We start from the raw sequence: 14,693 nt of genomic DNA, 5'->3' as shown, positions 1-14,693 counted from the left end.
TAATTCACTAAATTATAAGGCTTTAATATGTTATATGTTAAACACTTTATTAAAAAGCAGATTAAAAGTCAATTGAAATTTTTTTTTAACTACTCTTCACTCTTAGGGCAAACTGATTTTTTTTTTTTTTACATAAATATGTGAATTGGAGAAACACCAAGTACTGCTGCAGTAAGCTTTAAAAAAAGTATATAATTTACTTTAAGGAAGAAAATACATTTAACATCATTGAAAAGACAATCTCCAGTTTTTGTTTTGTGCATTAAATTTTTTTGAATAAGAAATGACTATCATGAAAAATCATTTATATCAATGTTCTTTCCTCAGACAAACCATATTTTTTAAACCAAATACAGTAGAGGTTGTAGGAACAAGGATTACTGAGAACTTGAATAATGTTTTTAATATTTACTGTGACAATGCTGCCACCTAGTGTACACTTTGACTTTAGTCAAAGAAAGGCAGCCATAAGTAATGGATAATGAGCTGGCCTAGGCACCAGGAGCACCTGGGTTCAAACCATGCCACTGACACATATTTGATGTACAATCCTGGGAAAACTACTTCATCATGTAGGCCTTGAGGCAACTCCCAAAGATGATAAGTTTCAAAAAAGGTCCTGACCTACAAAAAGAGATCAAGTTCTTTAACAGGAAAATAGGAGTATCTCAAAAGCACAGGTGCCTTTTCTATCCCAATTGAATATTCCAGGGATTAAGGAAAAGTATACTAAGTATACTCACTCTGCTAATTGCCAAGAAAACCTTTAAAGTATTCTCAAATGATTTCTGAATTTGTTTCAGAAGTTCTGATTTGTTTAGTTTTTTACTTTATCCCTAATGGTCTCACATCGGAAAGCAGACATGCACATGCCAATCACTCCCAGGCCTCCTATGACTACTATGATAATGACTACCAAGACAGGAACTGACAGACCTCATCAAGCACCTACTGTGTGTTAGGCATCGGGTAAATAAACACAAAGAATCAAACAATCTCTCCTCTTTAAGAAGCTGACACAGCTTAAATACAAATAGAACAGAGAATAAATACAGGTAGCTAGGAAACAAAGGTATTAGCATTTGGGAGGAAAGGCTTTGTCTTTGTCTTGAAGAAAGCGAAGGATTCTATAAGGAGAAATGAGGAGGGAATTCCAGGTATGAGGTATAACCAGAAAAGGCAAAAATAGGGCAGATAAGATCTAGCTTGGCTGGGGTATGAGGAAGGGGAGTAATATATGTCTCAACAGACTGAATGGGGTGTGAATTGGAAGGATTATAAGAGCCAAAGAGACAAATTTATATTTTATTCTAGAGGCAAGAGGTGATGTCTGGAGTTTCCTGGACAGGGGAATAACATGGTTATTATATCTGATGTTTTGGTAACCACGTAAAGCATGAACTGGATGGGAAGATAGCTGAGGCAGGAAAACCAGTCAAGAGGCTACTATAACAGTGTAGGTAAGGTCTGCCTGTGTAGGTAGAAAGGTCTGACATGAAAATGTCATGAGGCAGAAATGGCAAGATTTGGTACCTAATCAGGCATAGGAGAGATTATGGTTGTTCATCCTTCTTTCCCAAAGAGGCCCAATGACATGCTGAGGGTAATGACTTCACTTGTTTGTGAACTGGATGTAAGTGAAGCAGAACAAGACAAACAGAAACTAAGGAAATGGAAGAACAGAGGTACCTTTCACAGAAATAGCCCTGACCCCACCAAGATCTGGACAGAGTACCTGGCAAAAAGTAGCACTTAACAGATGCTTACTGACTGAAAACAAAACGTCCCAGGACTTCCAGTCTGAAATGTCCAATGGGCAATTTGAGATAAAGGACCAATGCTCAGGGAAGAGACTAGGGCTCTCTCACAATAAATATTTGCTTATTTATTGAAATGTCCTCTTGGTCCTATTAGTTGGGAAAAATAAAATTGTGTGGATTTATTTCATTGATATTAGATCTAGGAAGTAGTGGTAAGTGTTATCAGGAAGTATTTATGACAATATCATACTTCTAAATACTTTTAAACTTCAGACATACCTTTAAAAATTCATTTGTGTATACTTTTTTAGACTTCTAAACTAAAAAACGTGGTCATTGCTGAAACTACTTCTTAAAAATGGAACTGGAAAAAAAACCCCTCATTTTTAAAATATAACTGATTTGCTATATTATTTGACTTATTAAAAGATCTTTAAGGACACTTCCACTTTCAATCTGCCTACAATAATCCCATCCCAGAAGGTTAGAGACCAATGGGATGAGAAGAAAATACTTCAGAACTACTGCTATACTTTTAAGAACTCTTAATAAAGGAGCTCTTCGTAAACAAAACAAAAAGCAGTTCCCATACTACTTGTACGTAAAATTTCAAATCTCTTAATTTAGCATTCAAGGGCCTTTTCAAGTTGATCTCTGTCTACTTCTCTATCTTTAATCCTCATAAACTCTCTATTCCAAATAAGCTGACCTATATTCATAATGCCCCCCAACACATACTTATTACTTTCCTGACCTTTTCTTTGCCTTTGCTCAGTTCCAGCACATCACTAAATGCCTCCCTTGCTATGTAATTCACTATCCTTTAGCCCATCCATCCTAAGGTTGACTCTCCTCGTTCCAATGTGGAACTCTTTCCTCTGAAGTTTCAACTATAAAACTGAGATTTATTTATAGCCTTTTTAAAAAAGTATCTTTTCTCCCCTAAATAGTTCCTTGAGGGCAGAAATCATTATTTTACCTCCAATATACCAAACCACACAAACGAATTTCTTGTACAGTACTCTCTTGATATCACAGCATCAGCTTATATTTTAAGCTAAAAAGGAGTTCTGTGGTCATTTAGTATAGTACTTAAACTGTGGGTCATGACCCACAGTTTAAGAAGCACTGAAGGGATTTCAAGTGGAAAAAGTTTAAGAAGTCCAAGTTCAATTCCCTCATTTTAAAGATGACAATAAACTGAAGTCTACTACCTGGATGGCCTCTTGGCTAAAGGTCACACAGGTAGTAAGTGGATTCAAATCCAGGTTGTTGGAATCCAAATCCACCATGATGTTATCAGTTGTAGGTTCTGGGAACACAGATTTGCTTTTTTAATACTGGCCCAGGAAAGTCAATTCTGATAATGAGAAACCCAAAGCTTGCAACACCTTCCAAAATTGAACATAGTTTTAAAAATAATTAGAAATTATTTATATAAATATTTCATAAAATGATAAAAATTAACAATTATCTTCACCCCTTGTGTGCAGGCATACCCGCCACCCTATGTTTGTTTGCATAGTGGAGATGTTTCAAGAAATGGCTGTATTACTTTTCTTCAAAAGCAAAAAACATCACATATTGTTATCTAATTTTACCCTTATTGTACACTGTGAAATAAAGGCCTTAGGGTAATGTAATAAATTTACTGTCACATAACAGAATGTGAGAGACACAATATGTACATATCCCAGAGCTTCTACATTAGAACACTTAGTTTTAAGTCCTGATTCCCAGCACTGAACTAGCTGTGTGATCATAAAGAACTTAATCTCTGAGGCTGTTTTCATATCCATCCTTTAGTTCCAGTTTATTAATTAAAATTTGCTATCTATTTATGGAATTCTTATCCCAGTAAAATAAATGAAATGAAAATTCTAACTGGAAGTTTTCCAGTAAGTGAGATCTAAAAAATATTTTTCTGGAACCCATTTGCAAAAGTGACCAGCCTATAATATTAATAATCCTCCTTAAAATGTAGGTCACTTGAAAATTTTTTTTTATATATCCTCACTAGTTAAGGCACATATATTCTTTATTTTTATAGAGAACTGCTGCCACCTAGTGAATTATTTTTGAAACAGACATTAGCTAAAAAATTTGATAATGGCTGACTTCCTCATACCAACTGCCATTAGGCAAAACAATGATTAGTCTTTGTAAATACTAGGGAAATACAAAGATTTATTTTCCTCAAGTAATGTTACAGAAAAAAGAACTTCCTGCCTCAAGTCTTTCCTCACTGCAGTTCACTCTCCAGTCTGCTATCAAAGGGATCCTACTGACTTGTAGGCCTCTATTTGAATAAAATCCTTTGGCCCCCTATTACACCCAGAATCCAATAAAATATACTCAATCTGGCATTAAAGCCCTTCAAAACCTGAGTCTTTCCTACCATTACTCTTACTTTTTATTCCCCTCTGTGTATTCTATGATCTAGTGACAATGGCCTTCTGGATATTCCTGAACACAAGACCCTCCCTATCCAGCTCTGCATTTTCACCAGATGTCCCCCATCCCAAGAACGTTCTCTCTCATCTCTATGTTCTGGCTTCCTTCAAGTCTCAGCTAAAATCCTACCTTCTACAAGAAGGCCAGCCCAACTTAACACCACTGTTATCCTTCGAGGACTACCTCTCTCAGTAGTTCGTAGCTGTTTGTATGTTCTCTCCCCCATTCGAATGACCTCCTTGAGGGCACAGGGGCTGTTTTTGCTGGCATTTGTATCCATAGTACTTAGCAAAGTGCCTGGCACATAGGAAGCTTTTAGGGAATGCTTGTTTCTCAACTTACTAATTGGTCAAATTGAGGCTCAATGATTTATATCTTTGGAGTCAGAGAAGTTGGATTCAAATTTTACATTTGAAAATTGCTCAGCAAATATCCGTAAAATGAGGACTCGGTGGTCTCTGAATTACAAATGTATGCTTTCCAAGTCCAGCTCTATGATCTTATAATTTCTGATCTTAAACGCAGGCATTTTCTCTGATGGGCATTATTATTTCTGATCTTAATTATTTAAACTGTCTAAGTAGAATTCCATCACACAAAAAATTAAAAGTTAATCAAGCTAAAGCCTTTAAAAATATTAATTTGGCTTAAAGGTTAACAAGTAGTCTGATTCTCTACGTTCACAATTTTTTTCTAAACATTATTTACTTTTCCTGAATTTTGACTTCTTTATTCAACTCAGCAATACTGACAGGAAAGAACAGCTCTCTTTTCTTTTTCTAATAGTATCAATGAAAACCAAACCACATTTCCTTCAACAACGGAAATATCTAACAGCAAGAATTTTGGCAAATAAGAGCACTAGTACTATAGTCTCAAAAGAAAAACAAAAAATTCCCAAAGTATACATCCCAAAATTTTCTTTGCACTACAATAAAGGATGTTCATAAATTTATAGCTCCACTTTGAAGTACTCCCCTACCTGGGTTCAACTCCACAGAATACGATACCTGTTGGTGTCTGTCCCCTCCCTTTGCCATTTCCTGCCTCCTTTTGTGTGTTGTCTCTTTAGATTACAAGCTATTTGAGGGCAGAGACTGGTTTTTTTTTTTTTTATTGTCTTTCCAGTACTTAGCACAGTTCCTGGCACATAGTAGACAGTTAATAAATATTTATTGGATTGGATAAATTAGAATACTCCCACCCCCACAAAGAGTCTAGACCTAAAACTTTAAACGAGTGAGAAGTTGTTCATTTTTTTTTAACACACACATAAAACACTTTCTTCTTTCACATTAATTAACACCATATCTTTTTTAAAGTGTGATTGTTATCAGATATCATGTAACACTTTGAGGAGCTCCCAAAAGATGATGGAAAAATAAGATAATATAAAATCTATACTTACCTGGGAGAAGATATTTGCAGTTGGAGCAACTCTGCTGTCCACAATACTGTATAATATTGCTAACAATCTGTCCAGAGGAAATGGCTTTGGTCCAAGAAGATGATTGCTAGTCTGTAAGAAAGAGATCAGTTAAATAGATTTTTCCTAGGAGCTGAGCACCCTTATTTATTGCACTGCAAAATCCCAAAGGCAATATTTACATTTTACATAATCCCTGAAGGAAAACCCTGAAAACTATGCAGCCTAAAACCTCTAACAAATATGACAGGGGACTGTAAGTCAACACTTTGCAAGACTCTAAATGGTCAAGATTTTTTAAAAAAATGTTTTAATTTAACACTTTCTGAATTTCCTTTCATTCCCTCTTTCAATACTGGCATACTGAGAGGGAAACAAATTATTTTTCCTCACTATTCTTAAAATTCAATTATGATAAATATTAGGGATTATCATTTCATTCTCAGATATCAGTTAATAGCTTAGGGATACCTGACCTAATGTCAATTATAATGAATATTTTATGATCTGCGTAGAAGATGCTGTCAGTCTGAAAACATGAAGATGGCAGATTTGTAAAAACTTTGAGCTAGGGCCTAGAAAACTTTGTATTTATTTACAAGTAAAATGACATACAAATTTTATGATACCACTTTGAGAAAAAGATAAATTTAAAATGCATTATGATCAGTGCTCAGTGAATTTTTACCCAATATATTTATCAGCAATTAGAAAAAACATTAAAGAATAAAAAATATTATTTTTAGAAAGTAAGATAAGGAGAAGTAACTTACTACAGTGGAAAGATTTGGAGTAGGAGGACCTGAATTTTAATTCTCCTTCAAACTTACTACAGGGAAAGGCATTTCCCTTCTCCACATCTGTTTCCTTAATTTGAGAAATGAATCCACTAGACTTAAAAGTTATTGTTTAGTAGTGTCCGACTCTGTGATCCCATTTGAGGCTTTCTTGGCAAAGATACTGGAGGGGTTTACCATTTCCTTCTCCAGCTCATTTTATGTATGAGGAAACTGAAGTCAACAGGATTAAAAGCCTTGCCCAGGGTCACAGAGCTAGCGTCTGGGGCCACATTTGAACTCGGGAAGATACAACTTCCTTCAGGCACAGTCGTTTACTCAATGTGCTACCTAGTTTTCCAGATCTTTGAAGTCATAATGGTATAGAGGTAATCTTGCTTTCCTGAAGGTTCTATCCCAGGATATAAGGTCTGACTGATTCTAGTAACCTGAAAAGGCTTTGAGTATTTACTCATCTTACAATCTTCATCAACAGCCATGGATTCAATTATCATCTGTGTGCTAATGATTGTCAAATATACTGACTTAGCCCTAACCTCTCTGTTGACTTCCAGTCTTATATCTCCTAGACATCTTAAATTTAAGACATTCCAAAATAAATTCATCATCTTTCCCCAAAAACTCTTCTGTCTTCCTAATTTCCTGATTCCAGTTGAAGGTACCACCATCCTCCCAGGCTCCCAGGCATACAATCTAGGTATCATCTTCAACTCCTCATCTCCATATCCACTGTTGTCAAGGTCTGTTGATTTTACCTTTGCAACATCTCTGGAATATGGCCCCTTCTGACCTCTTAAGCCACCACTACCCTGACATAGTCCCTCATCAGCTATTGCAATAACCTGTCAGGTGGTTGCCCTGCCATAGGTCTCTTTCCATTCCAGTCTACCCTCCACTCAACCGACAAATTGATGTTCCTAAAGCAAAGGTTTAACCATGTTACTCCCCACTCCCATACTTATTAAACTCCAGCAGCTCCCTATCACCTCTAGGATCAAACAGAAAATCTTGTTTAGCATTCATAGTCCTTCATAACTTGGTCCATCTCCTTATTTTTCCAGTCTTCTTGTACCTTACACCTCTTCCTACCCACAGATGCTTCTCTTCTGTAGTGGTCTCTTCACTGTTCCTCCCACCAGATCCTCTATCTCCCCACTCCAGACATTATCACAGGTCTTCACCTCAGTTTGGAATGTTCTTTCTCATCTCCACCTCCAGGCTTCCTTGGCCTCCTTCAAATCCCAGCTAAAATGCCACCCTCTACAAGAAGCTCTTCCTGATACCCCTTAATTCCAGCGTCCTCTCTGTTGACTGTCTCCAATTTATCCTATTTATGTCATGTATATACATAGTTGTTTGCATGTTTTCTCCCCCGCTGGACTGTAAGCTCCTTGAGCTCAGGCTATTCACAAAATGTGATAGTATATCAGGCTTGAAAGTTTCCAATGATTTGATCTTGCAGATGGGGGAATGAACTTGTAACTCATGAGTTGTCTCCTCATCTGGAAATATTAGGGTGCTTTGAAGTTAGTAAAAAGATACTCGAAATATTTACATTTTGTTGATAGCTATATTTTTTGAGGAAGCAAAGAGAAAGCAGTAGGACAAATGATCATACTTTGAAGAATTTTTGTCATAATTATACTTTCTTATTCAGCATTTTTATTTAGCTCTCTTGAATATTATTATTAATTTAAATTACTTCTGGTAATGTTTAATTGCAAAAATACCCTCACATTTTTCTATTCCTTTAAATGTAAATTTAAAAGGTTTTGTACATTCAGAAATGTGATTTGATTTTATGTTGACAGCCAAACTGTGGCATAAAACACAATTCTAATGTTAAAATGAAAATATCAATGTCTTTTGTTTCTCTTTCTACCTGATACTTTGATCAGCACTGGCTATATGTGCTATAAATGTAAAATGGTTTCACTTTTTCCTTCCAACCCCCTCCATTTGAGGTACAAGAGTAATTTAGATTCTGTGATGGTATGGGACCGTCCAAAAGAGCAGCTGGATACAACCTCTGAGGGTACCACCTAACTAACAAGATTCAAATCTTTCATAATTTAAAGTTAACAACTGCTGTGGTCAAAAAATTTTACGCTGACAACTTTTGGGTGAAGAACCTCCCTGAACTTAACTAGAAGGGTCATGATACAAGAGATTTACAATCTGTATGGGACCATAAACCAAGTATTTCCAGCTTGGAAGCACCTGCCAGAATCAGAACTCTTCTGGGTAAAGCCTTTAAGAACTTAGTCACTTACATCCCAAAAGGAGGCACCAGACTAAGATTTTAGAAAGCTTTCTAGGCCCAGCACTTCAGTGAAAATACATAATCTTTAATCATTAATGATGTCTCCATTACCTATGAAGAAATACACACAGCAAGATTTTTCTTTATGAAAATAATGAAAATGTAAATACCTTTTCGTGTTTTTTCATAAAACTAGCTTTCTTGATTTTTCCATGATGCTGAAAATGAATTTAAAAAAACAGTGAAAAAAGGATGAACAATCAATGAACCAACAAACACTTAAGTACCTATTATATACTAGGCATTGGGGACACAAGTACAAAGAACATAATGTATCTATTGTATATGTGCATGCACAAAATAAATATAAATAAAGATAAAACAGTTAAATACAAGGTCATTTGGGATGAAAGCAGGGTATGCTAGAACCACCTCAAACCAGCTAACTGTTAAATTTTCAGTGTGACCATTTACACCTTGGAAATCAGCAAATGACACACATCACAGCTTGATTTATTGTCCTGTTAATTGCTTAGACTTAAGTGATAAGAGAAAATTTTAGCAATGGGAATTAAATTAAAAGTGTGCCAGAGCATTATGTTTCAATGAGGTAAATGTTTACCAGCCTTGAGGAAGGACACTAGCAATTAAAGAGAAAAGGAAAAGTTTTATATGGAAGGTGGTACTTGAGCTGAGCCTTGAAGAATGTGAGGGATTCTGCAAGGCAGAGTTAAGGTAGGAGTGAATTTCTGCCATAGTGGAAAACTGCTGCAACGGTAGTGATAGGAGATACGAGTGCAGGATAATCAAGAGAAGGTCAGTTTGAATAGATCTCAGGGTGTGAGAGGGGGAATAATGTACAACGAGGCTAGAAAGATGATTGAAAGGACACATACAACTTGGCTAAGTGCAAAAGAATTCAACATGAAAAGAGCAAAGTTTCATTGATTTAAACTGTTAAGTGTTATTTCTATCATTTACAGTATCCTCTTACAGTTTTACGTATTTAATTTATTCCTATAATCCAATACATCAGAAGATCTGTGATTTGATCAGTGCAGGTATTACCTCCTTTGATGCAAGAGCACAGCCCTTATACATCTTGGTAGAATTCTATGAGCCATATTTCATCACTTAGTGACCAGTTTTTTGGTGGAAAGCCTTTTCCAACTTTGTGTCAATCAGTCTAATAAACATTTATTAAATATGCATTGACTTGATTTATACATTTTAATTCTTGAAGATGTGAACCAAATAGATTTGGATTAGAAGTTGGAAAAGACTGAAGTCTGTTTTTATGCTATCTATGAGCAAAGTATTCTCTAAGTAATAGTGCAGGGGACCTTGTTAACCTTAAAAGAATTATTTTTAAATACTTAAAACAATGTGTTTCTATGAAAATTTGGATGGATGCTGCTAATTTCAAATGAATTTCATCTAGTTCCTGAAGTGGATTGATGAACTCTTACTTAGAAATATTTTGTTGGTAGTTAGTTGTCTAACTTGAATTACTGTGTGTACTAAATGGCTTTTCCTCCTACCTTAAAACATTTCTCAGATGTCAACATCCATAAAGAAGTTAAATATTCCAGAATCATAGGTATTTAGGGTTGAAAAGGATGTCAAAGGCCACTTGGTCAAATCTATAAATGACGAAGAATGTTCTCTACAACATTTCTAACAAATGATCAAATCTGACAACCTACACCACTCCAAGTAACTCATATGGCAACATTTTCATTAACCTCAGTTTCCTCATGTGAAAAAAAGAGGCGAATTAGATAGATAGTCTTGAATGTCCCTTCTGGTTCTATATCTATAATCCTCCTGGGTAGGGAGGTGACACCGCAGGACATAACATGGTAACGATGATGAAGTCTTGAGTTGTAGTGGAAATATGCATTGCTGTATGATCCTCTGGTGTCTCTTAGACTTGTAATGCAGTTTTAATTTGCTGTGTAAATTTAGCGGGCTGGTTGAACCCCGACAACTAGGTCTCCCCTGGCTATGTATCCTGATAAGTCACCATCTCCTTCCCTGTTTCTTGGCAAGGGATAATCACTGTCAAAATGGTTCAAGAACACTGAGTAATCCCTTCACCTACCCTGCACCCAGATGGCAAGGGGGAATATTCTTGAAGGGCTCTATAAAAACACGCTTAAATTCCAAGTAAGTGGAGCAATCACTGCCACTCTCTAGACTGCATGGTTGTCCTCCTCCCTAGGCTGATTGATGTCCAGAGATTCACTCTTCCATTCCACAGGTATTTCTTAATTCCCTTAGTACCCTGTCCTCCAGGGTATTCCCATCCTCTCTCTTTCCCTTCTTCTTTCTCCCAGTTTTACAGCTTACACCTGTCAATGGAACCACTTAGATGGGAAATAGGCTGAGCATGAAACATTAACCAAAACTGAGATGAAGTTTTCTGGCACCCCATGGATGAGGTGAGACAGGAAGCCTCATTGTCACCCTCTATTTTCTCCAGAAAAAGCAAGGTCACTGACCAAAACTGTGTCTAGGACTCTCAGCAGCCATAACTTCAGGGGCACCACTTGCCTTCACTGAAAAGAGTTAAGGCCTTGAGTTCAAACCCAGTGATTAGGAACTCCTACCCTCCCCTTAGTGTGTGACCAGGGCTGGGACTAGTAGCCACACTTTCTGGTAAGGATTTCCTGTCTTCATTAAAAAAAACAAAAAAACAAAAACAAAAAAAACCCCAAAGGCTAGGGCTAAACCCTTATCTGGGTGAAGGGATTCCCTTCTTATTTTGTCCCTTAGATTCACAGCCTCTGACCAGGGCTAGGAATAGGACTTGGACCTAAGGTCTCTGCCCCAGTGGAAGGGAGTTCCTCCCCTACTGTGGTCAAGGAAAAGCTTGTATTCCTAAAACTACATACACAAAAAACTGAAGAACCTGGTACAGGGAATGGAGATGGTGATGTCTTTCCCTATTTCTGCTATTTGTTGAAAATGAGAGCTTTAGGAGAAAAAAAGCAATTAAGTGAATAACTGGTTAAGAAGATTGTACCTGTGAAGAGGATTTTGACTTCTGTACCACAGCCTAAACAAAGAAATGAAGGAGTAAAAATACTGGGGAGTGGTAAAATATATATTTGCCTTAGAATAATAAAACAAGTTTATATTACTCAAATGACCTTTTCTTCACATTTGAAGATCTTTCTACTTGCATGAAACACAGAATGTCATTGAAATCATCAATTTAACCATTAGGCATCTTGAGAATTTGAAGCAGTCCCCGCCCCCCTCACTGCTATGTGGACTCTTTCAATAAATCCTTCACTGTATGTATTCAGAAGCTCTCAAAAGTTTTCTTATATTTTCTTTTCTGCATTATGAAATGCGAATTTTTTGACTGGTCATGCACATACTATCATCAAAGTTATTTACTTTGACCTCTATAGAATTCATGTGTTCTTTTAACATTGTTGCCTTTTCCTTTTATTCTTCTAAACTTTCTTCCATTTCAGTATTTCTCATAATCTCTTTCACTTTAGATTCTCCAACATGGATTCCATTTGTTTTCTAACATGTGTTTAATTTTGCTTTCAGAGTTACAATTTCTGGCTTTATTCATTTCTTATTTTAACAAGCTTTACTTATCTTTTGAACTGTTCTTGAGTTTCTTGTTCTTCCATATTCTCAAGGGCATCTTTAGGCATCTATTTTCCATTAGGCATACTGGTTCATTTTTCTTCTTTGCATTCTCTTTGACATCTTACTCATTCTTCCTTCTGCTTTCAAGATCTTCTGTGCTGATTTAACTGTTTGAGTTCTGGATTTTTATTGAGTTTTTTATTCTTTATATCTCTGATGGTTTTAATTTTAGTAGCATTTTTTGCCTTTTCAAAAAATTCTCCTGCCACTTATTTTTTGGCCCCTCCGTCTTGCTGGTAAGCAGACTACTGAAAATGGGCGGTACGGTTCTTTTAGACTACTAACATTGAGGGACAGAACTCATTAACCCAGGTCCTTCACAGATCTCTAACATACCCAAAAGAAATTATGTGTCACATGTAGAATGATTACAACTAAATCCACAGAAGACAAAAGCAGATAATTAAAAAAAAATAATTATTTTATAATATAATAAAATAGATAATTAAAAAAAAAATTCTTAATAATTCCCAATTGCCTTACCCCTACCAGTAGCAAGACAAATTCAAGTACATTCAGGCTTGCGCAGAACATGGCTCAAGGACAGGGACTCTGCTATGGCAATGACTGAGCAATCACCCACACCAACTATATTCTGCAAACAGTGGCAGATGCTGATTAGGGCTGTTGGAGTGGACAAATGCAAGGAGCCTGAGGGAAAGGAGGCTGAAACCCAGCTGAAGACAGTGCTTTCCCCTCTGAGGTTCTTCAGGGCAGGGACCCAGGTTGCCAAATTCTATATTCTGTCTCGTGGACTTATTTTCTATTATATTAGCAATACGATAATTTAAAAAAAAAAAATTATCTTTTTTTTAAAAGCACAGTTTATTCTAACTTCAGTTCTTATGCTTTTTTGCTTGTTTCTGATAAGGCTTTTATTTGGTCTTTTACCAGGCTCAATTATTACTTAATTTACATTAACTAAATTTGCTAATTTAATGTATCACTTATCCATCTGAGTATATCTCTCCAGAAGTTTTATGTTTTTCTATCTGTGAAGCTCCAAGTCCTTTAGTTATTTTGTTGTTCCTTAGCAGAGTTTTTTATTATTATTTTTTATTTATCTATGTTAGCTAGTTTTTATTCATGTAGTTTTTAAATACTATTTTTCCTCACTGGTATTTCTATTATTTTCAGCAGGGATGCAAAAAGTAAAAAGCCTGATTCCTTTTTAAATCTCGTATTCCATCATCTCAACTTTCTATATTTTTCTTCACTGAGTATTTAACAGCCACTATCAAAAATCCTACTAAAATACTTAATTAGAGTATGGATGTCACCTTGGTTTCTTCTAGGAAAAGTCAACAGAATGAAGGCATTAAAAGGTCCTACAAAGTCAAAACTCCAAAGGAACTTATGATTCATTGTTACATTTTTTTTCCTTACAACGAAGCAAATGACAACCAATCCATGCCTGTTTAATTTCTGCTACTCTTGTCCACACTCTTCTATAAACTCAACACAGAAGTCCATCCAGAATGCTGACAACTTTCTCACCATTTGACAGCATAAGGATTCTAGAAAAACACACAGGCTATCCAATGGTTATCTATTATTCTGTCAACATGACCAGCTTCTTTTTTTACTCATACAATTAATTTGTTAATGACATCCTTTATTCAAGTTCTTATTTTTAACTTCTTGTTTGGAAAGGATTGCAGCCTACTCATGTCTCCATTTAGCAACCACTTCTTCTATATTCAGAATGAAATGATTCTGATCAATCAGGAAGATCTCTACTTGTTAGTCACTGGACAAGTATCTCACATTTAGAGTACCAAATGCTAGGTTTAAGTTCATAACTGGTTTAAAAATTGTGAGATCCCTAGCATCTTCTTCTTCTTTTTTTCTACTACAATGATACATCACCTTAGCAGCTAAAGGAGATTCACCAATAGCAAGGGGTCACATTTTGTACTTTTGTAAACTTCATGGGCTGTACTGGCCAAAAAATTATCAGTGTCTTCTACTTCTTTTTTTCTACTACTGTGATACATCACCTTAGCAGCTAAAGGAGATTCACCAATAGCAAGGGGTCACATTTTGTACTTTTGTAAACTTCATGGGCTGAATTGGCCAAGAAATTATCAGTGTCTAGCCTACTGCTGAAGAGACCAGACTAGAAATGTTTCAGAAATAGATACGTAACTATTTGTCATTTAATGGCCAGTCTAGTTTGGAGGAGCTCATTACCAACAGGTCTGTTTTTGGCTTAATTTTTGGTTCCAACAGCTCATGTAGATCTTCAATCAGGGAAAGAATAGCTGACAATCTGCATCAGAAGAGAAAGTACCCACCTTGAGGAAGTAATAGCTCTT

At 36.0% G+C, this 14,693-nt stretch overlaps 1 protein-coding gene across 5 annotated transcripts in view; it reads right to left on the bottom strand.

Moving 5' to 3' along the window:
• ORC5 (origin recognition complex subunit 5) overlaps nucleotides 1-14,693 on the bottom strand; it is a 94,120-nt gene that overhangs the window by 39,608 nt on the left and 39,819 nt on the right. For all 5 annotated transcript variants that reach the window (XM_072653131.1, XM_072653129.1, XM_072653133.1 and 2 more), the window contains 2 exons: nucleotides 8,871-8,918; nucleotides 5,623-5,733 (listed from right to left, as the gene is read on the bottom strand). In XM_072653131.1, the coding sequence (XP_072509232.1) occupies nucleotides 5,623-5,733; nucleotides 8,871-8,918 (159 nt within the window). The remainder of the gene's footprint in view (nucleotides 1-5,622; nucleotides 5,734-8,870; nucleotides 8,919-14,693) is intronic.

Source organism: Notamacropus eugenii, chromosome 3, assembly GCF_028372415.1.
Source record: "Notamacropus eugenii isolate mMacEug1 chromosome 3, mMacEug1.pri_v2, whole genome shotgun sequence".
NCBI lineage: Eukaryota > Metazoa > Chordata > Mammalia > Diprotodontia > Macropodidae > Notamacropus > Notamacropus eugenii.
The sequence above is the reverse complement of the archived record's forward strand: the minus strand, read 5'-3'. Positions and strand labels throughout refer to the sequence as shown.